The sequence below is a fragment of the Chlorocebus sabaeus genome, chromosome 20, assembly GCF_047675955.1.
Source record: "Chlorocebus sabaeus isolate Y175 chromosome 20, mChlSab1.0.hap1, whole genome shotgun sequence".
In the NCBI taxonomy this organism is placed as follows: Eukaryota; Metazoa; Chordata; class Mammalia; order Primates; family Cercopithecidae; genus Chlorocebus; species Chlorocebus sabaeus.
This window is the reverse complement of record NC_132923.1, coordinates 68453809-68480935: the sequence shown is the minus strand read 5'-3', so window position 1 is coordinate 68480935 and position 27127 is coordinate 68453809. Positions and strand designations below refer to the sequence as shown.

Below are 27127 nucleotides of genomic sequence, written 5' to 3'. Positions count from 1 at the left end.
CAGGAAAAAATTAAGTTTGCTCATTTGACAAATCTCACTTACATGACACTAAGTATATTTATAGTTTGTGAGATTATGATTCTATTCAATTTTTAAGACTATAAATTTTGGTATCTTAGTTGTTCTTTATTACTGGGCTGTTTTTGATATTGTGGTTTACATATTTTGAATATACCTATTATCTAAGGCTAACATAAAAAAATTCCCATTGAATTTTCTTAGCACTTCTGTTGAAAATCAACTGACTAAAAATGTGAAGGTTAATTTACGGAGTCTTACTTTTATTCACTTAATGTATATGTTTATCCTTATGCCAGTACCACACTTTGTTGATTACTGTTGCCTTGTAGTAGACTTTGAAATGAGAACATGTGAGTTCTTCAACTTTGCTTTTCCTTTTCAAAATTGTTCTGGCTACTCTTGGTCTCTTGTATTTTCATATGCATTTTAGAGTTGGCTTGTCAATTTCTGCTTAAAAGAAGCTAGTGTTTTGATCAAGATTGGGCTGAATCTGTAATCTGTAGGTAAATTCGAGTTGTATTGGCATCTTAATAATTTTAAATCTTCCAATTCATGAGCATGGAATGCTTTTTCCTTTATTTAGGAATTCTTTATTTTTTTCCAACTGTGTTTTGTAGTTTTTGTATGCAGGTCTTGAACTTCTTTTAAGGTTATTTCTACTTGTTTCATTCTTTCTTTTTTTTTTTTTTTTTTTTTTTTTTTTTTTTTTGAGACAGAGTCTCGCTCTGTTGCCCGGGCTGGAGTGCAGTGGCCGGATCTCAGCTCACTGCAAGCTCCGCCTCCCGGATTTAAGCCATTCTCCTGCCTCAGCCTCCCAAGTAGCTGGGACTACAGGCGCCCGCCACCTCACCCGGCTAGTTTTTTGTATTTTTAGGAGAGACGTTGTTTCATTCTTTCAAATTGAATTATAAACAGAATTGCTTTCTCAGTTTTGTTTTTAGGTTGTTCATTTGTGGTGCAGATAAATATAACTGATTTTTGTATACTGATCTTGTATCAGCAACTTGGCTGAAGTTGTTTATTGGTCTATCTATCTATCTATCTATCTATCTATCTATCTATTTGTATACACACACATTTAAAAGTGAATTCCTTAGAAGCTTCTATATACAAATTAATCTGTGAATAGATATAGTCTTACTCTTTCTTCCCAATCATATACATATTATATCTTTTCTTTTTGGCTTAATAGTTATGACTAGAACCTCTTGTACAATGCTAAAGAGTTGTGATGAGAGCAGACATCCTTGTATTATTCCTGATTTGGGTGAAAACTTCAGCCTTTCATTGTAAAGCATAATGTTAACTGTGGATTTTAAAATAGATACTCTTTATCAGAATTAGGAAATTCCCTTTTATTTCTAATGTTATCTTTTATCATGAATGATTATTGAATGTTTTTCAAATGTTATATTTTCACCTACTGAGATGATTGTATGGACTTTGTCCTTTATTCTGTTAATGTTGATTATTATATTATATTATTCTATTAATATTGATTTTTGGATGTTAGACCAACCTTAAATTCCTAGGAGAAATCCCATTTTGTCATGGTGTAGAAGCCTTTTTATATATTTATGTATTTTTGAATTTGAGAATCCTTTTCTTTCGTTTATGACCTCATAAGTGATGTTTTTCTGTAGTTTTCTTTATTTTCTTTTCTTATTATGTCATTGTCTGTTTTTGTTATGAGGGTAAAATGCCTCATAGAATCAGTTGGAAAGTATTTTATTCATGTCTACTTCTTGGAGAAGTTTGTGAAGGATTGGTATTAACTCTTAAAATGCTTGGTACCATTTACCAGTGAAGCTACTGGTAAGCTTTTATTTTGAGAAGTTTTAACATGACTAATTCAATCTCTTTAATTCGTCTATTCAGATTTTGTTTATTTTTGAGTCAATTTTTGCTGGTCATGTCTTCCTAGGAATTTGTCTATTGCACGTCAATCATCTAATTTATTGGCATACTGTTGTTCATAGTATTCCCATATATATCTCTATCTTTAAGGTTATTAGTGATACCCCTTCTTTTATTTCTGATTTTAGTAATTTAAGTTTTTATGTTTTTCCTTGGTCACTCTAGCTAAAACTTTTGTTAATTTTGTTGATATTTTCTTTTCTTTTTTATTTTTAAGATGGAGTCTCAGTCTGTTGCCCAGGCTGGAGTGCAGTGGCACGATCTCGGATCACTGCAACCTCTACCTCCTGGGTTCAAGCAATTCTTCTGCCTCAGCCTCGCGAGTAGCTGGGATTATTACAGGCACCCACCACCATGCCCAGCTAATTTTTGTATTTTTAGTAGAGACAGGGTTTCACCATGTTGGCCGGGTTGGTCTCGAACTCCTGACCTCAAGTGATCCACCTACCTTGGCCTCCCAAAGTGCTGGGATTATAGGCATGAGCCACTGCGCCCATACTGATATTAAAAAAAAAAAAAGAAAATCAATTTTTGGGTTTATTAATCTTCTCTCATATTTTCTGTTTTCTGTTTCGTTTGTTTGCACTCTAATCTTTATTATTTCTTTTTGCTTATTTGTGGTTTGTTCTTTTTTAGTTTTGAAGGTGGACGTTTAAATTATTGATTTGAGGTGCTTATTGTTTTTAATAAAGGTATACATTTTAAATATATGTGTCTTGCAGCTATAACTTTTACTGTAAGTCCTGCATTAGCTGCATTCCATAAGTTTTGTTACGTTGTGTTTGTTTTCATTTATATAAAGGATTTTGTAATTTCTCTTGTGATTTCTTCTTTGACCCCTTGGATATTCAAGAATGTGCAGTTTAATTTCCACATATTTGTGAATTTGCCAAAATTTCTTGCATTACTGACTTCTAATTTATCCCAATTGTGGACAAATAACATTTTAAGTATGATCTAAATAATTTTAAATTTATTTAAACTTGTTTTATGGTCTAACATATGGTCTAGCCTGGAGAATGTTTCCATGTGTGCTTGAGAAAAATGACTATTCTGCTATTGTTAGGTGGATTCCTCTATAGATGTCTGTTAGACCTGTTTGGTTCATAGTGTTGTTAAAGTTCTGTTTCCTTTTTGATATTCAGCATAGTTCCTCTGTCCAATATTGAAAATGAGGCATTAAATAGGTTCTAACTATGATTGTTGAATTATCTCTTTCTCCCTTGCATTCTCTCAGTTTTTGCTTCATGTATTTTAGGTATCTATTAGGTGAATATATATTAACAGTTATTATCTATTCCTACTATGAAATTCACAGAATTCTACAAAATTGTAGGTTTTATTGCTCATTAGGAAAGTAACTTGGCCTCCCTTTTCTCATCTTTAAAATGGTGAAAATAGTACCATGATGGGTGTAGTATGAGGAATAAAAATGCTTAGTAATTTAAGGTTTTTATCTTAAAAAACTCGATAAATGAGTTTTTTTTTTTTTTTTTTTTCTCTTGTCTTTCTGAGATTGTTTTCCCATTGAGATTGCATTGTACCAGATTTGGTATTCCTTAGGAGATGTGTTTACAATCTTTAATCATTGATACTCTTCCTATTAGGTTGAACAGAAGAAAATACTGCATTTAGCTCCTCAGCCAGACGGTGGGATAGTGGAGTAATACCGCCATAGAATCCTTGGAAGACAGACTCCCTTTGATGTCTGTTGGTCTTTTCTGCTTTAGAATATAGGACAGGGACTGTCTAGATTATCTGCCATGAGGCAGTTATCAGTTACTGATTACCCCTTGATGATATTATGTCAAAGATTTTATTATCTTTTTGCCTTGGCTGTGGCAAATATAAGGCACCAAAAATGGAAGAAAAAATAACCTTCAAACAGCTTGTTATTTTAAAATAACTACTTATTAACAGGTTAATTTATATTAATTCAATTGAGCTATTTTTCTTAAAACCGGTTTTGTTTTTTATAGATGGGACATGATTCTCTAGATCCCTCAGAGGAGTAGGTGTTTCCTAGAAAGTCCGAATTTACAAGTTAATCTCTCCTGCATGACTTAAATATCTCTTATTCTAATTTAAGTTTTTAAAGCTTATAGTCCATCTTGCACTTGAAAAGTAGCTCCTAAGTCTCCTTGCTCTAATCTTAGTGATAATTGTAATTGAGAATGCCAATGATGGTGAAATGGTATTAGCAGAATGTTATTGTAGATTTGCCTCTTTCCTTTCTTCACACATTGGTTATCTCTAAAGGAGATTGTACAGCAGGAGGAGATATGGTCACCTTGAATTGTGAGACTTGCTTCATGAAAAATGAATGGGAAGAAGCCAGGGAATCACTGATTGGCAAGGGTAGGAAGTGAAATTGTAGGATTTTTTTTTTTTAATTTGAAGACTTTAAGTCTAAAACTTAGTAATTTTTCAGTAATTAATTTTCTACATTTTTAAAAAAATAGAAAAATAGTTTTCTTTGTGGAATTTTGTTCATATATCATGTCTAAAGACAGAAACCAATGGATTGATATTTATCTACAGTGACATATTCCATGTAGTTCCCTGGCATTTTCTTTCTTTTTGAGATTTTTAGTTCTATCTAGTAATTACTGATGGAAAAATAATGATTACATAAAACATCTACAGGAACAGAAAAGAGTAAAAAGACCAGTACCCAAATCTTAAGAGCAGTTGAACTTAGATGAGCTCTGGATGATTTTACTTTGCAATTTCTACTTTTTTGTATTTTTAGGTATCCTTTGAAAGTATGCTTTACTGAGTATTTGTAATTTAAAAAATAAGTTTGTATCTTATCTAAATTAAGACCAAATGGATATATCAGGTACCCTGGTTAGCTTGTTCCTTCAACCTGTTTTTACCTTGTCAAACACCATGTTGATCATCTTAGGCATCGTGGTATGTAATGCTTTCGAGCATAAAACAGATACTAGAATTCAGATATAGAACATTATTTTTGTCAATATTTATTTTTAAATAATCTCTAGAACAAAAGAAATTTAAAAACAAAAGGCTTAAAGTGTATTAATACCTGCATGTTAATAATTTAATATTTTTCCCGAGTGATTGCACAATGCTTAAATATAATTAAACAAAAAGATGCAATAAAGTATAATCCCCCAACATTATCCCATAATCTGATTTTAAGTAAATATTACATTTGTAAGTATTTTATGCTCTGTTTTTTTAAAATATAGTCACTACTATATGTACTTGCTTTTATGTTACATAGCTTTTAATATGTAACTTAATCTCTGAGACATTATTTAGTTGAGAGGCCTCAGTTGATTAAACATAGATTTTCTTATTATAAAATCAGAAATGATAGTACTTGCTTGTAATAAGTGGAAAGGTTAACATTTATAAGGTTCATAATCTTTGAGCAGTTACATATATGCAAAATAATTACTGCAATTACTCTTAGATGATAGTCCTTGGTTTGAGAAAAAGTTTGGTTTGACATTTAATAATTAAGCCTTATTGCATGATACTTCTTTGACTCAGCAAAGCCACATACAATATAAATCAAGTGTAGAGGACTTTGGTCTTTAAATGTTAAAAATATAATTGGAGCAGATAGGTACCTAAAATATGCTCTTATAATAGGAATTAAAAGCCATTTAGTAAGTCCACATTCATTTCCTATTTGATTACTAAATATTTAAGAGTTTTTCAGTTATGGCCTGTCTCACAAAGGAAGTATGATTATCTAAATATGTGCTTTTTTTTTTTTTTTTTTTGATAAAGGAATTGCTTGCTCAACTCAGTGCTTTCTGTAAAACATTGCAAAATTGTGTGCATCTGCTAGTTAAAACCATGACATATAGCAGGCTAAAATGGAACAGAATTTGATTGCAGACCTGAAGCTGATTTTCTTGGTTTTGCTACCAAAACCATATCCTGCTAGAGTATGTTCAAGATTTTTTGAACAGTCCGTGAAAGGTGACAGGGATGTTAATCTCCACTTCAGCCCGGGCAACTTCACTTAAGTCCTTGGCATTCAGAATCAGGAGATAAGCAGGCTTTTGTCCTGCTCCTGGGCTCACCACCACACTCAGAACTACACCTGTTTATCAGAAGTAAATAAGGCAATATTGAGTTTTTAAAAGCCCAAGCTATAGATTAAATGTCATTGAAATAATATAGGAGGTATTACATTGACAAATATAGAAAGCCATATGACCTGAGTTCTTTTTCTGACTCTTGTACCACCTGGCATGAGACTACCTAAAGAGGTCTTTTAAACTCTTTATGTACCCTACCTACACTGTAAGCTCTAAGAAGGGAGTGTCATGTCTGTCTTGCTCACTGCTATATCTCAATATTCTATGACAGTGGCTACAGCATAGTAGGTACTCATTAAATACTTACTGAATAAATGGATCTGTTCTTATCTGTAACATAAAAATATAGCACCTGCTGTACATACTGTAAAAACTGTGATGATCAAATGAAAAGTGTGTATTAAAAGACTTTGAAAGTAGTAAGATATATCATATATATGATTTCTAAGATTGTTCTGGAAGCTGACTTCCTTCAAACAAAATGAGAACAAATCTTTTATAGTTTTGACTGGATATATAAAATCATTTAGTGTGAAATGGCTCTACAATTCTTTATCTCATTTCTCTGTAGTTTTCCATATTTTAATCCCATAGACTGTAATCTATCTCCCTGTCCCAGCTGAGAAGTAGTTAACACTGATGATTTGTCATTTGAGTTACTGTATTTGAGTTGCTGGTGTGGCTCTGGGTCTTTTTCAAGCCCTAGCTTACTGAAAGAACGGATGAAAATGATTCACAGAGCTTCCTTCTCATTCTCTTGTATCTGCTATAATACTTAGCTTCTCTTCTTAGAATTACTATTTTTTAGAAATATGTCTTCATCAGGAAAGGCAAAAACCTAGAATTCATGTTGCCATTTTTTCTTCCTTCTCTCCCTCATCTAGAGCAGACAGTGATGCTCCATCCTGACACCAAATGGTGCTTTGACATTTTTTTTCTACTGGTAATCAACAAGACCTGATCAAAAGATGAAAATTCTTTTCAAATAAGTTTAATTATACGGTACTGTTCTATTTATAGTATTAAAGTTTTTTTTTTTGAGACGGAGTCTCGCTCTGTCGCCCAGGCTGGAGTGCGGTGGCACGATCTCCACTCACTGCAAGCTCCGCCTCCCGAGTTCACGCCATTCTCCTGCCTCAGCCTCCCGTGTAGCTGGGACTACAGGCACCCGCCACCGTGCCCGGCCAATTTTTGTATTTTTAGTAGAGACGGGGTTTCACCGTGTTAGTCAGGAGGGTCTCGATCTCCTGACCTCGTGATCCGCCCGTCTTGGCCTCCCAAAGTGCTGGGATCACAGGCGTGAGCCACCGCACCCGGCCTAGGATCATTTTTTAGTATTACGGAATAATCAACCTTACTCCTTTCCTAATGAACTAACATACAGAACTGCAGTAAGAAGAATATTCAGACACAACAATTGCTTTCATTACCATCATCTTCTTCCAAGGCATCTGGGTGAGAAACAAAGATGGGTTCTGATGGGTATGAATCAGGCTCTTGCCAAACCCAAGTTTCTTTAGTTTTGACATTCAGCTTACAGAGCTGTTTGTGAGAAAGAAAAAATCAATCAAGCAATCAGTCAATATGCTCTACTTGACTAGCATATACTCAAAGCACTGTCTAAATATTAGTAAGAAGGATTAATTACCCTATCTGGAACAAAGTGATTCAAGCCAAGTCCATATGCGTATGTGTAAGGTTTCCCACAATACTTCTGGTAATTGATTTGAGGAAACTCAAACGCTACGAAATAGAGCACATGCATAGGAAAACTCTTAATATCTCTGAAGGAAACATTTGCTCACTCCCGTGTGAGGTTTCCTCTAGATCATCTCACCTTGGCGAGGCCCTGAAAAGAGAACCTCAGGCTCCAGCCAGATTGTCTCGTCACTGCACAGAATTGCAGTGGCAGTTGTATTGGGGAGCGTGATTAAATTCTTGCCTGTGTCAGCCTAGGAGAGAAGACAACAGAAACCTCAATGAGCAGGAAAGAATTCAAACAGCCAGAAACGCAGACTTCCTAAGCCTTGGCTCCTGAGTTCTTTTTTAGGTCAACGTGCAGGGAGGAACTGCAGGAAGCTATAGATGAGGGACCCTGGGATGTGACTGGGAAAGCTATCTGTGCCTGTGTCAGTCACTGGCTATGTATCACTGGGAAAGTCACATAACCTCTTAGGCCATCAATTTCTCTTCTGTAAAATGAGACCATCCTTGAAGAAAATTTAGGGCTCCAAAGAAAGGCCTCTGCAAAACAAAAAAACAAAAACCAAACAAAAATCTCAAAAAAGATAATAATAATAGTTAATGTTTTTCTGCAGAACAACGAAGACTTCAACTGCCTGAGTGATGAAAGAATGTATATCTCTTTCACACTTAGAATATATTTTGATTTTGCTTGAAAAAAAAAATCCTTACAGTTATGTTGACAAAAAGAAAAAAAAAACCCACTGGACCATATGTTTACTAGGATCTCTTGTCACATACACATGATTTTTCTGATTGTTTTATAAAAACAATGGACACTATGAGATTTTTCTAAGCACATATTTACTTATTAATAATCTCATCAAATACTTGACTAGATATTTTGTTCTAGACTCTATTCTTGGCATTCGGGATATTTTGGAGAGTGAAGTCCCTGTCCTCTTGAAGCCTACATTCTAGTTCAAGGAGATATACAATAAACGTAATTAATAAATTTTATAACATACCACAAATGTGGGGAGAAAAAATAGAATAGAGGAAAGGAGATCAGAAATGTGAAGAGTAAGTGGGTTAAAATTTGAATAGATGGTTAGGGTAGGTCTCTGAACAGGTGGCAGTGGAGACAAGACTCTTAGAAGATGAGAAATTTAGCAATGCACATATCTGGGGAAGAGCATTCAAGCTGAGAGAACAAATTGTGTGAAGGCCTGAGGGAGGAGGATGCTGAGTTTGTTTGAGGAGCATCAGAGAGTCCAGTGTGGATCCTATCGACTGGGCAAGGGAGTAAGAAAGGAAGGTGTAGAGGTCATGAGCCAGGCTATACAAAGCCTTGTAGGTAATTATGAGGACTTGATCTTTCTCTGTGAGTGAGTGATGGGAAGCCATTGGAGGGTTTCCAGCACAGGAGTGAGATGCTATGATTTATTTTTAGGGTAGACTTGTTAGTAGGGAGGATCCAAGAGTGGAATCAGGGAAACCAGTTTGTCTTGTAGTAATCTAGTTGAAAGAAAACAATGGTTCACACTAGGCTAGTAGCATTGCAGTTAGTGAGAAGTGGAAGAAGGAGAGGACAGAGTCAAGAAGATTTCCTGTTAAATAAGATATGGGATGAGGAAGAGGCATGAAAGTAAGAGAGGCATCAAGCATGACACCAAGGTGTTTGACCTGAACAAAGCAAGATTGATGTCACAACAAAGATAGGAACTACAGGTAGAGTAAATTTTTGGTGGGGGAAGATGAGAAGTTCAGGTCTTGTCTTATTAGACTTGAGATGTCTATTGAACATCCAAATGCAGATGTGGAGCTGGCACTAGCAGGTACGAACCTTGAGTTTAAGAAAAAGCTAAAAATGTAAATGCATAAGGCATGAATATTTAACAACAAGTGAGTGTAGAAATGGAAGATAGGAGAACCAAGGCCTTCCAACAAGATGAGGAATGAGAAGGTAGCTGGTTGGGGCAAAAATGTCAAGAGAAGGATTTTGTAAGAGCCTGATAAAACTGATCCATTGAAAAGGGTAGGAGAGTGGTGATCTAGGAAAGACGGGGAGAATTGGGAGAGTGATTTCCCTGAGAGGGTGAAGGAGGATGAAAGAGATCAACTCTGGATAGGAAGATGGATAACTCAGTGTATGAGTACAGCTGCTGGTGGGTGGGTAGACATGGTGGCAAGTCTATGGTTCCTTTCTGATTTCTTTCATTTGTTTCAGAGAAAAAGGAAACATAGTCATCAGCTGCATCTGAGTGTGGAGGCGGGAAGTGGGAGATGGTAAAAGTTTAAAGAGAGAAGGGTGTGGAATATTTAACTAGCAAAGTGAGAGAGTAGGTGAAGCAGGGAAATGTAGCAGAAAGATTTGTGGTCATGCATCTAAAATTGGACCAATTAACATGATTGTGCCTTGTCTGCACTTAGTTCGGCCTCAGAGGTGTAAGTATGGAGGGGGTGGAGAGTTGAATTTAACTAGAGTTGTGGTTTTGACAAGTGACTTTGATAAAGTAAGAAAAAGGCAAGGGAAACGAAGGTCTATATGAGAAAGTGATTGTAATTGTTGACCATAAAGCTTAAATTGAGTGAGGAGAGAAGGTAAATCCTCAACGGAGTGAGAGAGAGTGAGAAAGTACTGTGTTCAATGGATTGGAAGTTCCTGGTGGAAATTGCAGTAGGGCAAGTGATGTTGAAAGATAAAGGGTCAGAGTGTGTCATGCTTGCAACTGAGATTATGGAAGGAGTATAGTCTTAAGTACTGGCAAAGTCGAGGGTACGAGGGATATATATATATATATACACACACACACATACATCACTTGGCTATATGATTAGATAAAATGAGATGAAAACTTGGGGAATTTTAAGGATGAATAGAGGGAACAATGATCTGAAAACAGCAAAGAGGAAGGACACCTACCCCAACTCCAGGCTAAGTGGTAAAAGGGCTGTACCTTGTGCAGAAGAGAAACTGCTTCCCCTGGAAATTACTGTTGGGGAGACTGGTGTCCTTAGGGGAGAGAGCCAGATTTTGGTTAAAAAAAGAAGGTGAAAGGAACATTCTAAGAAGAGAATACAGGAGATTTTTCTGGTGGTGGACTAAGAATTAAAAGTAAACAGTGGAAGATTTTCAGAATAGGGAAAGGATAGGAGGTGGGAGCCAATAGAGGAGAAGATTCTGCAAGATTTTGTGAAATAAGGGACTCGAGGTACTTAGTGATGATGCTGGGAAGAAGCGAGGGGTGTGCACATGTATGCATATTTATGTACATGCATACAGTAAGTACAAATGTCTATGTCTCTGTTTAATATATTATTTATGTGGTTTCAAGTTGAATTTTTTTACTTTGTTCTATTTTGCTTATTTTTCTTGTTAAATTAGATTTCCTGTTTGTTTGTTTGTTTCTTGAGACGGGGTCTTGTTCTGTTTTGTTTGTTTGTTTCTTGAGACAGGGTCTTGTTCTGTTCCCCAGGCTGGACTGCAATGGCATGCAGCTCACTGTAACTTTGAACTCCTGGACTCAAGCAATCCTCCTGCCTCAGCCTTCTAAGTAGCTGGGACATAAGACCTTTCTATTTTTCTCTTCATTGCCAAACTTTTAAAAATGTACATTCAGTAACTGCTTCCAGATACTCAACTGCTTACCTTAAGAGCCCTGAAACCTGACTTCTGTCTTTCTCACTCTATTCCCTTAGAGATCACCAAACCTAATGCTTCATTCTTAGTCTTCAGCCTTTTCAACTTATCTGTAGCAGTGAGCACCGTATAACCCTCACCTGCCCTCATCTTTGTGACATTACTCTCTCTTAGTGGGAACTAGGGCCTTCTGGTGGCTCTTGTTTCTTTTTCTGGCTTCTCTTGTTTCTACCATTTTCTACACGTGGGTATTTTCTGGAGCTACTGTGCTTGGCTATCTTCTCTCTCAGTATTCTCTGGCTTTCAAATTCCTTATTTTTTAAATAAGCAAATTTTAAATGTTTCTTTTGAAAAACCTATTCTAAAGTATGATTCCTCCCCCGCCCCCGCTAGCAGTCTCATCTCTCTATTCTTATATATTTTATTATCATTTCAATACCAATAGTTAAAGGCTTTTCTTTTGTTTAAAAACCTTCACTGTCTCCCCATTACCAGTTCAATAAAGTGCAAATTTCTTAGCCTGGCCTTAAAGCCTTCTAAGATTACAATGTACTTTTATAACTTTTTATCCCATTTACTCTAGTACTTTTGCCTATGTTCCCACCAATTATAATAGCCAATTCTCTCTGCGTGTGTCCCTCTCCACTTCTCTGTCTGTCCTCAAACCGTTCTTTCTGTCTTCAGTTGTTTTGCCTCAATCCCATCTCCACCTGCCATATTACTGCCCATTGCAAGTAACTATGTTCCATGAATCTCCCCTGCACTATCATCTGACTAGCTATTAATACATTGATTTATCCCTCCTGAGAGTACTACCCCTGTGCTGACACGCATGGCTATTCCCGATTCGCCTTCTTTCTCTCTGATACACTAGGTAATGGGCTCCATGAGAACCAGAAGTGTGTTCTTTTATGTATCCACTGAAACAAAGAGTGTGATGCCTGTTGTAGTGGCTACTCAATAACTATTAGAAGAAAGAGGAGACAGATTAAACGATGTTAGACATTTGTTATCATTACTACAGCTCCCTATTCTGTAATTGGGTAATATTTCTTCAGGCAATGATAACCATACAGTTAGAAAAATCCTTCCTTTTTCTTTATTTTGAAATGTGAATATTTAAGTTAAGTGATCCTCTTTTATTTCCTTAATTTAAAGATGATTGTGATTTTTACCATTACTAACAAAATAAGAGTTTACTGAAAAACTGACTTATTCATTTGGCGAGTATTTTGGGGACACTCAACTACATGTCAGTGATATGCTTCCTAAGGGAAAAGCAAAAATCCTTAAGGTACCCAGACTGATCTCTCTCCATGACCTTTCTTTGGAGCTCCAGATCCATGTATAGCAGCTGCCTATGGAATGCTTTGCTAAGATGGCTAGTGAGTACTTTCAAATTAACATCTGTAAAGTAAAATGTACTCTTTTTTTCTACAAGCTAGCTCCTCTTACTTCTATTTATTTATTTGAGATGGAGTTTCGCTTTTGTTGCCCAGGCTGGAGTGCAATGGCATGATATCAGCTCACCGCAACCTCTGCCTCCTGGGTTCAAGTGATTCTCTTGCCTCAGCCTCCTGAGTAGCTGGGATTATAGGCATGCACCACCATGACCAGCTAATTTTGTACTTTTAGTAAAGATGAGGTTTCTCCATGTTGATAAGACTGGTCTTGTACTCCCAACCTCAGGTGATCCACCCGCCTCGGCCTCCCGAAGTGCTGGGATTACAGGCGTGAGCCACCGCGCCTGGCCCGGCTCCTCTTACTTCTGTGTTTTCAGTTCAGTGAATTATACCATCATTCACTCTACTGCTCAGGGTGGAAATCTTGAAGGCATCCTGAACTCCTTCCTCTCTTACCCCTCACATGTAATTAGACACCAACTGCTGTTGATTTTGCTGCCTAAATATTTCTCAGCTTTGCATCTTCATCTCTCAGTCACCATTTTCTTAACTCAGATACTTATTCCCTTTTATTTGCCTCATTGCATTAATCCTGTAATAGGGCTTCTAGCCTCTACTCTAGACTCCTCACTTTCCAGTCTGTCGTCTGTGATGCCGCCTGAGTAAACTTTCTGAATCACAGATCTAATCATGTCCTAAAATACACTTAAAATACACACTTAAAATATTTAAATGGCTCCATTTATTTATACAACACTCAAAGGCTTATGTAGCCCATTGCAATATTGCTCCAACCTATCTTTCCAGTCTCTCTGCCCAATACCCATCTCCCCTACACCCCTAAATAAACCAACCTCAGCAACTACTTTATATTTATAGATGAAATCTTGCATGTTTAACTCCTTCTTGCCTTTATAGAAGCCCTTTTGCCTGTCTGTAACACTCAACCTCAATCTCCTCCCTCTTTCTCATTCTTCACAGAGCTTACAAACTTGCTTAAGAGCAGTGGTGTTTGGTTCTAAATTGAGTTTATTTTCTACAACACCATACCTAAGCCTTTGGTACGAAGTTTTACATTCCATGTAGCTGTTTCAATAACCCCTTTTGTGCAACCAGGGAGCAAATAGATGTAAAAGAAAGCATATATTCACATATCTATATGTTAGAATTATATTTTATTGATTTTTACTGGTATTTCCATCACACTACAAATTCTAGATGTTACTCTGGTTATTCTAAAAAGATAGTCTCTAAATACAGGGAAGAAAAAAGTAGAAATAAAGAGATGATTGTCTATTGTTAGTAATGATTTTTAACCTCTAGCATTATTTTTCAGAAGATTTATAGAAAACCAAAACAATGAACTGATTTCCCTACGAGGGTACTTTTTGATGCTTCATCTCAAAATTATTTAAAGTATTTATATTATTGATAAAGTATCATAGGAATCAGTGGATCTGCACTATTCACCGAGGAAGTATATTTTAAAGACAATTTTGTTGATACAAGAACAGCAGATTTAGAATCAAAAAACCTGGTTCTTATCCTGGCTCTGCTGTAGTTGCTTTTGCTAAGTCACATTACTCTTCGGAGCTTTAGTTTCATTTGTAAAATGAAGGAAGTTTAATTATTTTTAAAGCTCCTTCTAGCTCTCAAATTTCAAGACTTTATGTATAAACATGAGGCAGGAGGACAATTCCTGAGAGAGATGAAACATTCTGGTTAAATTTGAAATCTGTGGAGAAGCAGGTTACCTTGTCAATATTCAAAGGAAGTACATATCTCCTAACTTCAGGTTGGGGAGCCTTTCTGGCATTTTTTTTCACCTCTTCCCAGTTCTCACGTAAATTGGCTAAATATAAGTAATTATAAACAAACTCAAATCTGCAAAAATAAAAAGTCAAACATGAGCACAGGCAATTACAAATAATTTTAGAGAGATGATTCATGCCTTTTTAAGCACAAGTGCCTGCCTGTTCTTTATTCTACAACCCAGAAACTGCTATTGAGCCAGGTGTATTAGATCATTTCCTCCTGCCCACACTGGATGAAAATAAAGAAACCGGCTTAATGGATTTGTTTAAGTAACAGCAGCTTTGAGATATTTTCCGTTCTGCTTTCCTGTCACCATTCTGTTTGTGTCTTTAGGGGCTCTTGTCTTTTTAGTGACTTGGCTAGTCTGAGAAACGCAAGCCTTTTTCTCCCTTCTCAGAGAGGATGGGGCTCAAGTTTCCCCAGTGATTTTGTCAAGTTTAAGTTCACCTCTGAGGTCACAGAATCTTTTGTTTTCAGGTGGGGTTCGTGGACCCAATTAGTTTTCAATCATTAACCACAGCTTTGATGTTCAGATTACCTAAAGTCCCTGCTACTTTCTCAATTACATTTTTGACTCTCGCATACCTCTTGCTATTTTAGATGTGATTCCGATTGAGAGCAGCATCCCCATAAAAGCCCCTAATTTCCAGGAACAATGGGAGATGTCGCATTTATCCAGTATCCTTTCTTACCCTTTCCAGCAGCAGAGATCCACAATCAGAAACCCATTGTCTTCATAGGTGTTGATGTGATGGAAGAGGTTGAAAGGAGAAGTCCTGTATTTATTATTGAGGTACTTTTTCCTTTTTTTGTCAGCAATATGAAGCCAAACCTTGAAAAATGAGGAAAATATTTTGATGCATTTAGAAAGGAAAAAAGTGTACATTATTAAACACACCTTCTTCAGAATCACAAGCTCAACAAATATATCTAAGACTTACCCCCATGGTTTCATTGGACTCAAAGCAATCCATGTAGTTGGCTCCCCAAAGACTCCATGAAGAAAGGAACTTGAACAGGTTAATTTTGACTGGTGTCTCCACAAAAACGATATAGTTGGGAGTCAGACCAAAACTGTTCAGAAACACAAATGGGCTTGTGAATGAAAGGGCTGATTCTCAAGTCACAAACAAATTTGTATACATGCGGTATGCTCAGTTACAAGAATCAACAGTGCCTACATGAAATTAATTATGTTTAAATTTAGTTTTCTGAAAAAAAAATTGTGATCAGGATTGATATCAAAGGTAGGCAAAGCAAATCTTTAAACTTGAGTTTTCCTGAAGATTCATAGCAGGCCTTCAAGTTACCTATGAACGTAAGATGGCTTGAATCGGTCACTGCAGGGGAATTGTACAACGATCTCTGACTTGCTTATTGGATCTTCCTTGTCTGAAATAAAGTGGTTTTAAAAGGCTTTGGAACAGCCTCTTATTTTTTTTTAGTACAAAGCATTTAGAACAGCTTATACAGGCAAAGAAACACATTTTGATTGTTTTAGAGAGGTTATTTTCATTTTCTCCATCATTTGCACTTCTTAGTGAAATTTCATGTGACGCTGCAAAATCACCCAGGAAAATCCAAATAGCAGCAGATTTGGAAACGTGCATTCAAATAGGGTGTGGCAAGCGGAGTATAGTGGAGTCACATCTTGTAATAGCTGGAGGTGGGTTTTAAGTCAGGGGAGTAGGGAAAAAACCTCAGAATGGGCAAAATGCCTTTTGCAACATCTTAAGATGCCCAAAAGATATAGTTTAGATGGGTTTGTGTCAATAGCCCTGTGCAGTAATTCTTAACACACATTAAAATTTACTCACTAGTAAGTGAATGTCCTCAAACTTTAGTGTGCATCAGAATCACATAAAGAGCTTCTTAAAATACTGATTGCAGGCTCCACTCCCCCAATTTCTCATTCAATCTGCCCTGGACAGGGCTCAAGATTTGTATTTCTAACGGTTTCCTAGGTGATGGTCTTGGTCCGAGAACTATACTTTAAGAACTGTACTAAATAATACTAAACAAAAATCTGTATACATTCAAGTAATTCCATCATCAAGGTGGTGAACAATGAACCTGGCAATAAATGGAAAATGAATGGAGAATTCTTGGGTACACTCCTTTTTGCTGTAGTTTTTTTTCTATAGTATTTATATGAGTTAATAGATTTGTTTGTAGTTTTGGGAAGTAAGCACAACATACTTAGTACACTCTCATATGTGTATGTATGCTATTATGCACACATACATGCTTATTTAATTTAGTTTTGCCTAGCACATGGATAAGTGCTCAATAAATGTTTGCTAAGTATGAATCCAAATTGTATATGATCAAATCCATATATATATATATTATGTGTGTATATATATGTATATATACACACTACATTTTTAAACTCTAGAAGAGAACTTGGACACTTGCTTTCTATATTTTCAAGTTGTCATCCTTTGATATGATGCCCTTGGGCATTAGGACCCTTAGAGGGTAGGGGTGAGGGCAATATTTCTGAAATCTGAGAGTAATTTAAGTATGCACAAAATGCTATTCTGATATTCTGATCTTTCTCACAACACAGTAACCTTCTCACAATACAGATACTTGTTTTCAGAAGAGGACAGATTGGTAAACTCACCTGCTTGCAGTGGTGGGATCTTTACAATGTTGTAGGCAATTGAAAAATTTTTTCCAAAGCAATTACCAATATTGTAAACGGTTCCATCATTTTCAATGTGGGGGTGAGCAGTGGCTCCATTGACGGAGACGTAGTTGCAAAGATCAACCTACGGAAGTAAAGTGAATGTCCTCCCGTTGAGAGAAGGAAGATACATTATACCTTTGTCCCTAGGTCTGAGGTCACCACTACCCCTTGAACTCTCACCCTAAGTGCACTTTCTCTTTCTTCTCATCTCTCTGGATTCTACCCTCTTTCACCTTGAGTTCCCACCTTCATGCAGAACACACTGCCCCTCATATGTCTGAATCTGGAGTTACCTGTGACATCTCTTTATCTGATGTGTACTATACAAGGCTCTGGTTAGTTACTTTTAGTATATGCAGATTGACCTCAAGCCATAAGTTTGAGTCTTCAGACTTTTTTATACACTTATTATTGTATTAGATTTAATTGTATAAAATTGCTAATATCCAAAAATTGTTGATTTCAAAAAATGGCAATTTTGTATGATACTGTGTAAATACCAACTATGTGTCTTGCACGCAGTACTATATGAGTTTGGAACTGAAAGGGACTTCAAGCTTCATGTAGTATAGAAAGTCTTAATTTAAATAGACTTTAGGAGAACCATGGATCTCTTTTAATTAAATATAAACATTTCAGGCAAAACATTCAGCATTTAATTCAATTTTATGTCTCATAAGAAGTTTAGAACTGCAAATGTAACACAAATCTCTGTTTGCAGAAGGATAAATTGAGGTCTCAGAGAGCTCAAGTGTCTTGTTTAAGGATAAAGAGCTAGATAAATCAGCACTAGATTTCTACCTGGGACCTACTTGGTAAAGATTTATTGAATGAATAATTAATGGAATATATATTTATAAATTATTTCCAATTAATTTGGGGGATTTTTTTAAAGCATAGGACATTTTAGCACACTTATTTAAATAATAAGCAAGATACTCATTTATTCAATCAATCATTTATCAAATGCTCTGGGCTTTCACTATGTGCCAGGTACTGTACTGTACCAGGGCCCAGGAAAGAGAAGATCTTTGCTTTCAAGAACTTCATTCTAGACCCGTGCTGTTCTATTAATATAGTGACCACTAATTTTTAGATAGAACTTCAAATTCAGCTCCTCAGTCACATTAGCTACATCTCAAGTGCTTAATAACACCGGGATAGCACAGTTATAGAGCATTTCCATTATTGCAGAAAGTTCTATTGGCAGCACTGCATTAGACCAATAAGCTGGCATAAAGCACTGCGAGTGTGCAATGGCGTCATAGAGAAGCACCATCTAGTCCAGACCGAGGGATTAGGCAGTTTTCCTGAGAAACATGACTCCAACCAATGTTTGAAAGGTGAGTAGAGTTAGCCAAGTGGAGCAAGATGACAGTGTGTTCCAGGGAGTGGGAATCCTAATGTAAATGCCTACCGTAAATGCATAGACTTGTGAAATAATGTGTGCTGTTTGGCAATTACCAGTCATTTAACCTGCTACCATGAAGAGCACGCATAGAGGAGGGGAAATAAGAGTGGGCCAGACACAAAGACCTTCACTTGGACTTTATTTGGGAAGTTAATGGATTCCCTAGGTGGAGTAATAATTTCATATTTACATTTTAAAATTTCCTACTGCTGCCTTAAATAAATTGTATTTAAGGGAATCAGTCTGGAGGCAAAGGCACTGGTTAATAACGGTAAACAATAAAAAATTTCACATTTTTAAAATTACCTTTTACACTGCTAGTAACAATGGAACCTGACCCCTTCCTAATAAAGTCTACTCTGGAGCCATACCATAGCTTCTATATTTCTAATTAAAATACCATGTAATTGTAATACAGATTCCCTGTTAAAGTCAAAGGAATGACTTAGAAACTCAGCTTTTGTTCTTCTCTAAAGGAGCTACACTCACACTTGTGCATGGTTGCACACACAGCATAAACAAGAAAGGGCTATGGGGAGTATATGTTAAGACGCAGTAAATAGTCTGTTGAGAATTATAGATCAACTTGTGCTATTGAGACTCAATATTGAGACTATTTTTTTTCTTCTTATTTTTACCAGTACTGCGTTTGTGGTTCTGGCCTTCAATTTTACCTCTTGGTCTCCCAGCTATACTGTATCTCTTTTACCTTCCCATATAGCTCACACATGGCTCCCCAAATAAACATCTTAAAGTATAGCCCTACTCATATTACTTCTTTGAGCAAAAACTTTCAGTAGCTTCCCATTAGCTAAACAACATATTCCAAATGTTTAGCCAATTATTCAAGCTTTTAGTTTCATCCTACCCTGTGTCTCGCTATTCCTCTGACATTAACTACTCTAGGCAACCAGTTCTCCACTGGGAGTGTTATTGCCTGCTAGGGGAAGATATGGAAATGTCAGGAGCATTTTGGGTTGGTACAATGTTTGAAAACATGACTGGTGTTTGGTGGATGAGGCCAGGGATGCCAAACCTCTCCCATGTGTGGGGACGTCCCCATAATGATGAGTCACCCCCTGTCTAATGTCATACTAGTACCTCCACTGAGAAATGCTGCAAGTCTAGTCAAAGGACATTGTTCTCCAGTTTTCATGAACACCTTCTACCTCTATGCCTTTGATCGCCTTACCCCCTCCGTCTAGCATATCCTTCCTCTAAATTCCCTGAAGTCATACCTCTCGTTCAACTTCCAGCCCAAAACCTTTCCCTTTAAACCTTCTTTCACCTGTCCCACCTTGCATTGCCAACTATTTCCAGAAGTTATTCCTTTAGTATTTGTGCTTTCTTAAAAGATTTTCCTTCTTAAAAGACTCATCATATTCTTTGTCCTATTACAGTTATATATTTGATAAGCCATTAAGTCACCTGATGACAAGAACAATGCCTTGTAAATAGGTGTATCTTAATAAATATTGGTTCAAAATGTGTATCTAAAGACTGCTGCATTGAGATTCCCTAAGTTCTCAGTAAAATTTGTCACTTCCTAATATTGCTGAAATTTTTTCTATGCTATTTCATTCAAGATATAGCTTTATTTCTCATAAGAAGTATCTATAAGAAGGGGCAAATTAGTGCAACATACTTGCCTAGAACCATAAATAGCATGATTTTCAGTATCAGTAGCTATAATTTCTTGAGCACCCAGTATTTACCAGGTTCATGCTACCTTATAAAAGCTATGAAAGACAGGGACCATGTTATCCTACTCATTGATCTATCCCTTGCATCTAGCATAAATTCTGAATATGGAAAGCACTCAATAAATATTTATGTCATGAATGAATGAATGAATATATTAGGCATTTTATATGGGTTTTCTCCAATCCATGTAAGTGTTTAAAAATTTATAGATGAAGAAACGATGTTTGTCCTATGTCAAATAGCTAGTCATTGTTGACAACGCTAGGATTTGAAACTTAATCTGGCTCTCATGCTCTTTTCACCAAATTGCACCAATTGCAGGAAAGCATCATAGACAGAGGCAATCAGTGCAGTCCATTTGGAGCTCAGAATGGTCATTTTGTGTGTCCTTATCAAGTCAGAATCAAACATTCACAGCATGAATAATTTATGTTGATTTAGTTTTAAGTTCCAAATTCTAAATTCTCGAACATCACCTAGCACTGTGTCCTACCTGCTTAATTGTCTCCAAGGTCTCTGGATTAATCTTTGTAATAAAGTTGGTCTCTGTGCAAGCGTAGTAGTCTTCCCCCACTGGGTAGACATTAACAAGGGCATTGTCGGTAACCTCCACTCCTCGAAAGTAAGAAAAAAACCTGTAGAAGCAAATGAATTTTTCAGTCCAGTAATTGTCAAGCCATGAGAGAAAAAGGGCTAATGTAAAATGTCTTGAGTAACATTCAGTTTGGGTTCAGTAACCTGGAAAATATATTCTTGCAGGGATCTGGGAAAGCACAGGTGCCAAATTCTGTTATGACGATCCTTTTCTCAGTCATGGCCCGTACGTAAGCATCAGTGCGGATGAACCTGAAGGACATTGAAACATAAGGAAGGGTATAGACAGGAGCAATCCGTACAGCCCATGTGGAGCTTAGAATGACCATTCTATGTGTCCTCATCAAGTCACAATCATAAATGCACAACATGAAGAATAAAGGGTTTTATTAGCTCACTTTCTTGGGGTGACCAAGCAGGGCAGACACTATGTCCCACGAGTTTACATTTCTGTCTTCTAAACCACACAGATGAGGAAATTGAGGTTCAGAGGAGTTAAGTGGTTGGCATATGTAGCCAAGCTGGTTTAGAATCCTAGTTAGTCAGAGCTGGACAGCATGAACTTTCTGTATCACGCCATGCAGCCCTGGGGGAAGTTCACATAGGACCCCCTACCCCCATCACCTACAACCTGTCAACCTAAACTTACTAGGGAAATTCCAGACATGGTGTGCTGAATTATATTCTTCTCAATCTCTCTCTGTCTCTTTTATGTTTTTCTTCAATTTTAACATTTATTTTGTTTTAAAAATTAAGTGTTTTTGAATTCTATCTCTTGCCCAGACAGGTCTTAGAGTAGATAGCATACCTTGTCCAGGATTTCTCATGTGGACAGCTAGTTAAAATCTGATTTTGTACTTTTATTTATTTATTTGAGACAGAGTCTTACTCTGTCACCCAGGCTGGAGTGCCGTGGCGCAACCTCTGCTCACTGCAACCTCTGCCTCCTGGGTTCAAGCTATTCTCTTGCCTCAGCCTCCCAGGTAGCTGGGACTACAGGCATGCACCATCACGCCTGGCTAATTTTTCTGTATTTGTAGTAGAGACAGGGTTTCACCATGCTAGCCAGGCTGGTCTTGAACTCCTGACCTGAAGTGATCCAGCTGCCTCGGCCTCCCAAAGTCCTGGGATTACAGATGTGAGCCAACACGCCCAGTCACACTTTTATGAAGAAGAAAGAGTGCCCTGGTCTGTCGAAGGTATATGAAGCTTTATCTGAACTCCACACTAAGCTCTCCTGGCTACATTTCTGCTTGGCATCATCTGTTTCTCTTCTATTATCACACAACTTGTCCTGTTTCAAGTCCCCTTTCACTGTTTCTTTATAGGTCTTGTCAAAATGCCTGAAATCTGTGGTGATCAACAAAGCCACTAATAGGCTTGAACGTGAAAGCAGAAGACAAAGTATTTGTTAATACTTCGTTAACAGGGGTTTCCTGGAATGACGATTTAGAGCTTCAATAATCTCTTGTTTTCAGAAAACTTCTCTTTCTGGTATCATTGTGACATGCTTTGTCCTTCACTACTTCGTGGCAGCCTCCCACCTCCTTACCAGTGGCCTTTCCAATTTTATAAAAAGAAAAAGGAATCAAGATGGCCAATGGTTTAATAATAATAACAAGCATCACAATAGCTATTATTATGAAGTACTTTGTGTGTGCTAGACACTGTGCTCTCATTTAATGCTTGTAATGAATGTATGAGGTAGATTCTATTATTTCTCCCATTTTACTAATTATAAAACCAAGAATTGGAGGTCAACATCTTGCCAAAGGTTACCCCAGGCAAGTCATGTCTGTTGAATACAGGGTATAAAGTCATGCATGTTGGACCCCAAAGCCCTAGGCTTTAGCTTCTCCTTTATTCCATGATAGTGTTCCCTCATGTCCATGCAGACACACTGGCCCAGGTACATTCTGAGAAAGTGCGTATATAGGTTGCCTCCTGGGTCCAGAGGTTAAAACTCACATGGGAGGAGGAGCTGAGCTAGGCCCTACTTAGGGGAAGAGGAGGGGCACGGAGTGCTGCTTTACCTTCTGTGGTATGTGACGTGTCCTTCTTTAAAGTCAAACTTGTGCAGAAGGGCTTGCCCATCAAACAGGTGGTAAAATGGCTCAGATCCAACTTCAAAGAGTCCTGGCCCACATCGAAGGAGACTGCCGGTGAGCCACAGGGGGATCCTGCCTATGATGAGGGGAGACAGAATGTTGCTTCTTATCCCTGCCTTGGGCTGGGCTTGTCCTTGGTAAGGCAGAGTGTATCAGCAGCCTGATTGGGCAGCTTCTTCCTCATAGAGCTGGCAGTGATTTTCATTCCCAGCCCTCGCGCTGGACAGCACCGAGAAAATGTCTGCTGACTTGACTCTCCTTCACTAGGAGACCACACTGTGGGAAATGTGGTGACGCCCCAGAGTGTGGATAAAGGGTTAGAAGGAGTGAGGGAGGAGCATCTTGAAAGGACAGGGACTCTCCACCTAGATCTCCCCAAACACCAATCCATTTGCCTTTTGCCATCTCATTTTGAAGAAGATTTTCAAATTTCTTGATATATTTTAGTAGAGTGAGGAGTAGAAGGATGGATTAAGAACGGGAATAAATATATTTTAAAAAGATGTGTCTATAGAAAAAAAAACTTTTTAAATGAATAAACAGGAATCCTGGCTCTTTAAAATCTAGAGCTATGTCCCTCTGTGAGTGTGAGCTACTGCCTGGATGAAAGTCAATCTGCTGTAGCAGGAAGTCCACAGGGTTGGATGTCAGGGACCTGACTTCTGGTTTAGGATCAGCTCACATGTCATCTCTGGACCTTAGTGTCCTCATCTGCAAAATGTGGGGTACCCAAGAGAGTCCTTAAGGCCTCTCAGCTTTCACAGTTAGGTTTGTCCCTAAAAACCCAGGTAGATTTATCCTTTGAGAAGGGCAGTGCTTGGCAGTGTTTCCTTGATTCTTACCAGTGAATTTTTTCAAGCAAATGGATTATTTCCTATAGCTAATAATGATACTGATAGTAATAATTACTGTCTATTGATCACTTTGTGTTGGATATTGCGTGAATCATTCTATTTATATCACTTTACTTAATTTTCACAAAATCCTCATGAGGTAAATTTTGGGCTTTTGTAGATAAGGGAATTGAGGCTCAGAAGGTTGCAGTAACTTAGAGGATTCACAGACAGTGAAATGATAGAGCTAGGTTAGCATCTACATCTGCCTCCCAGCAGAACCAACATTCCTCTAATAAGATGGGCATGAAACCCACCACCCTTTCACATTCCCAGGTGCTTGTCACTGGACCTTCATTTATTCAGACACCTATGGAATAGACATTTATAGGACATTTACTATGTGTCAGGCACTGAACTAGGCACTGACAGTTTGAAGATGACAAAGGTGTAATCCTGATCCTTACGGAATTCCAATTAGGTAGCGTTTTTCTACATTAGAGAAATAAAGTAAAGGCAAATGAAAGAAAATGGGTTCTTGCTATAAAAAGCCCAAACCACCTGATCTCTCTCCCTGTGACCCACAGGGGGAGTCTGCACTGAGAGATGCCAAGGAATAGGAAGCCAGAGAAGAGAGACTTTGACATAAAAGAGGATGGTTTCAAGATGGGTGAGACCAACCTGTTACATGAGCTGTGAGCGGCGAGGACAGTTCCTCCACAGTTTCAAACAGTTTCTTGTAACCACCAGCAGGATGCTCGACCCTGAAATAGTGGAAGAATAAGGGAGAAGCCCATGTTGACGCTCAAAGTCCGCAGAGATAGAAGCAGAGCTGCAGGAGACAAGGCACTCTAGGGCTGGCTCAAAGCCTGTTCTCTCCTGCCAGTCTAGTTTCAGCCGGTTGGTGGAGGGGATGGAGGGGCAGGAGCCGGGGAAGGGGGGACGGGGGAGAGAGGAGCACATGAGGCTGGGGGTGGGGAAGACTACTCAGGTATGGAAGGGGGTCCCAGATCACTGCTCTGATGTCAAAAGAAATGATCTCTCTTTTAATGTCAATGGTCACAGTGAACTTAATCCTGTCCTCTGCAGTTTTTCCTTACTTTGGAAGACAAATCAATCAATCCTACTGCCATCACTTCACTTCCTAAAATTTGTTACTAAACAGGGTCCTTCCCACAGTATTCTCCCACCCTATCAACATGCTCAGCTCACTGCATCATTGATTTTTCTTGCCTCAAGGAGAGACTCATTTATCTCCTTCCTAGGGGTTGGGAGATGACAACTTTTTGGGTCAGGTACCTCATCTTTCATTATTCACTCATATTATACCATAATTTTTCCCCATGATCTCATTTTTCTACCAGTCCCCAAGACCTACAGTACGTTTTCATCATAGTCAGACCAGGAGATTCAGGTTCTTTATTTTTGTTTATTTTCTACCTCCTCTGTTCAGTTTCATTTTATAACTTAAAAGAGTGGAATCTGTGACCAGACTCAATTATAATAATTACCTTTTACTCAGCAATTACTATGTCCTACATACCATAAAAAGAACTTTGCATGGTATTAGCTCTTTTAAATCTCACAGTAACATAATGGAGTAAAAGCTATTGTGACATCTTTCTATATACGGGAAAAGCTAGACTTAAAAAGTTAGGTAATTTGTCCAAAGTCACATGCTAGGAAATGACTGGGCAAGAAGTGGAGCCCGAGTCTGTCTGAAATCCCCATACTCAAGACTGCTTCCAAACCCTGGGCTAAGTCACACAAATCCCCCATAATTTGGACCTGAATTCCAAAGAGTTGCTTTAATACATACGCAGGAAAAAATGTCGCCACCAAACTTTAAGGGTCTTTCCTAAACATATCATTAATCAATGCCTTCTCTTCAGGAGCTCTTGAAATAGCACATTTATCATGAATCCACTAAGGTGTTTTAAAAAAGTCTCCCAGAAATACTTACTGGATAGACATTTTCTTCTAGTTCAGGATCCAGAGTTCTGGCACCAACTGCAGAATGAAGAAGCAAGTTCCCAGCCAGGGGCCTTTTTATGCCTTCTAAATCCCCTAAAAGGAACTATGGCTTTAGGAGCCCTTTCCCACCCCTTCAGCTGAGGGAGGGGGAACAGAAGTTGCTTTCAGCTCTCAGATCCTCCTGATGCTTGAGCTTTATTTGGGCTTGCTGTTCCCATAACAGTTATTTGGCTGTTTTCCAGAGACCTCAATCCTTCCCAAGAAGAATGAGAACAGATTAGAAAGAAAGGACCCGGGTGGGAGTGGCCAGTGTCAGGCCTGAGCTGATCCCAGTCACCCCACTGGACCTTGGCACAATTCTCTGGGGCCCACCTCCCTGTAATGCCTCTGTGCCTTCATTCTCACCCTCATTCATTCACTCACCTATGTTTAAAAATATCTATAAACATACTATCTATGAACCAGACAGAGATGGATATTGTGCCTGTCCCTGTCTTCACAGATCTTATAACTCTGTAAGAGTTACAGGAAACAAACTATTCAACAACTTTTGATTAGTGCTGAGATTGGAGAAGTATAGAATGTTATGGAAGCACATTGTGCACCTCTAACCCTCTCTGGCCACCTTATTGATAGCATTCAGTACCAATATTCTTCCAACCAGGTTGAGGACTTTTGATTTGCTGAGAATGAAATTCCGCATATCTTTGCTTGTCACTAATGCCTGTCTGTTCTCTGCCTGAACTTATTGTCCATTGGTATATATTTGGCACTCAGAGAGTATACAGCACTAATTCATTCATATCTCCACACTCTTTCATTAAGTCTCAGTTGTTTGCCAGCGCAGACATGGTGCTGCCCAAAGAAGTCCTTGGAAAATAGGGAAGATATATACTATGCCAGCTGACAACCTTAATATTTTTTTGAGAAACTCATTAACAATTTTAAATTCAGTTAGTAGTTATGGCTACTTACCCTAGGGGTCTTCTTCAACAAAACTGTATAACAATTAATCCAAGTGCTTCCCAAGATACACAACAATACTTCATTTCCTTACAGTGAGGGCATAGGCATGTGATGGGTTCCACCCATTAGGGACAGTGGTAGAAGTCCTAGTGGTAGCACCTGGGGATCAGTTTCCATAATATCTCTGCCCACCCAGGGCAATTGTAGTGTCTCCATTCCACAGTGGAGCCTGGAAAATTGTTACTGACTGGGTAGCCTCCAAGCTCCATCCTTTAGCC

The 27127-nt window shown here is 37.9% G+C and overlaps 1 protein-coding gene across 1 annotated transcript; it reads right to left on the bottom strand.

Moving 5' to 3' along the window:
- Positions 1–4906: 4906 nt before the first annotated feature.
- On the bottom strand, positions 4907–26220 carry RPE65 (retinoid isomerohydrolase RPE65). The gene is made up of 14 exons (XM_007978338.3): positions 25873–26220; positions 24591–24673; positions 23002–23152; positions 21113–21220; positions 20868–21009; positions 17194–17341; positions 15875–15956; positions 15506–15638; positions 15257–15396; positions 14504–14633; positions 7858–7972; positions 7669–7763; positions 7451–7562; positions 4907–6022 (listed from the first exon to the last, which is right to left on the bottom strand). The coding sequence occupies exons 1-14, from the start codon at positions 25881–25883 to the stop codon at positions 5871–5873; spliced, it is 1602 nt and encodes a 533-aa protein (XP_007976529.1). The 5' UTR covers positions 25884–26220; the 3' UTR covers positions 4907–5870.
- Positions 26221–27127: the final 907 nt, after the last annotated feature.

Coding starts and splice junctions, on each gene's coding strand:
- RPE65 (XM_007978338.3), bottom strand. Junction 21,221..23,001: donor CACGTCACATACCACAGAAG/GTAAAGCAGCAC, acceptor AATGTCCTTCAG/GTTCATCCGCACTGATGCTT. Junction 6,023..7,450: donor TGCCTTGGAAGAAGATGATG/GTAATGAAAGCA, acceptor TCTGATAAACAG/GTGTAGTTCTGAGTGTGGTG.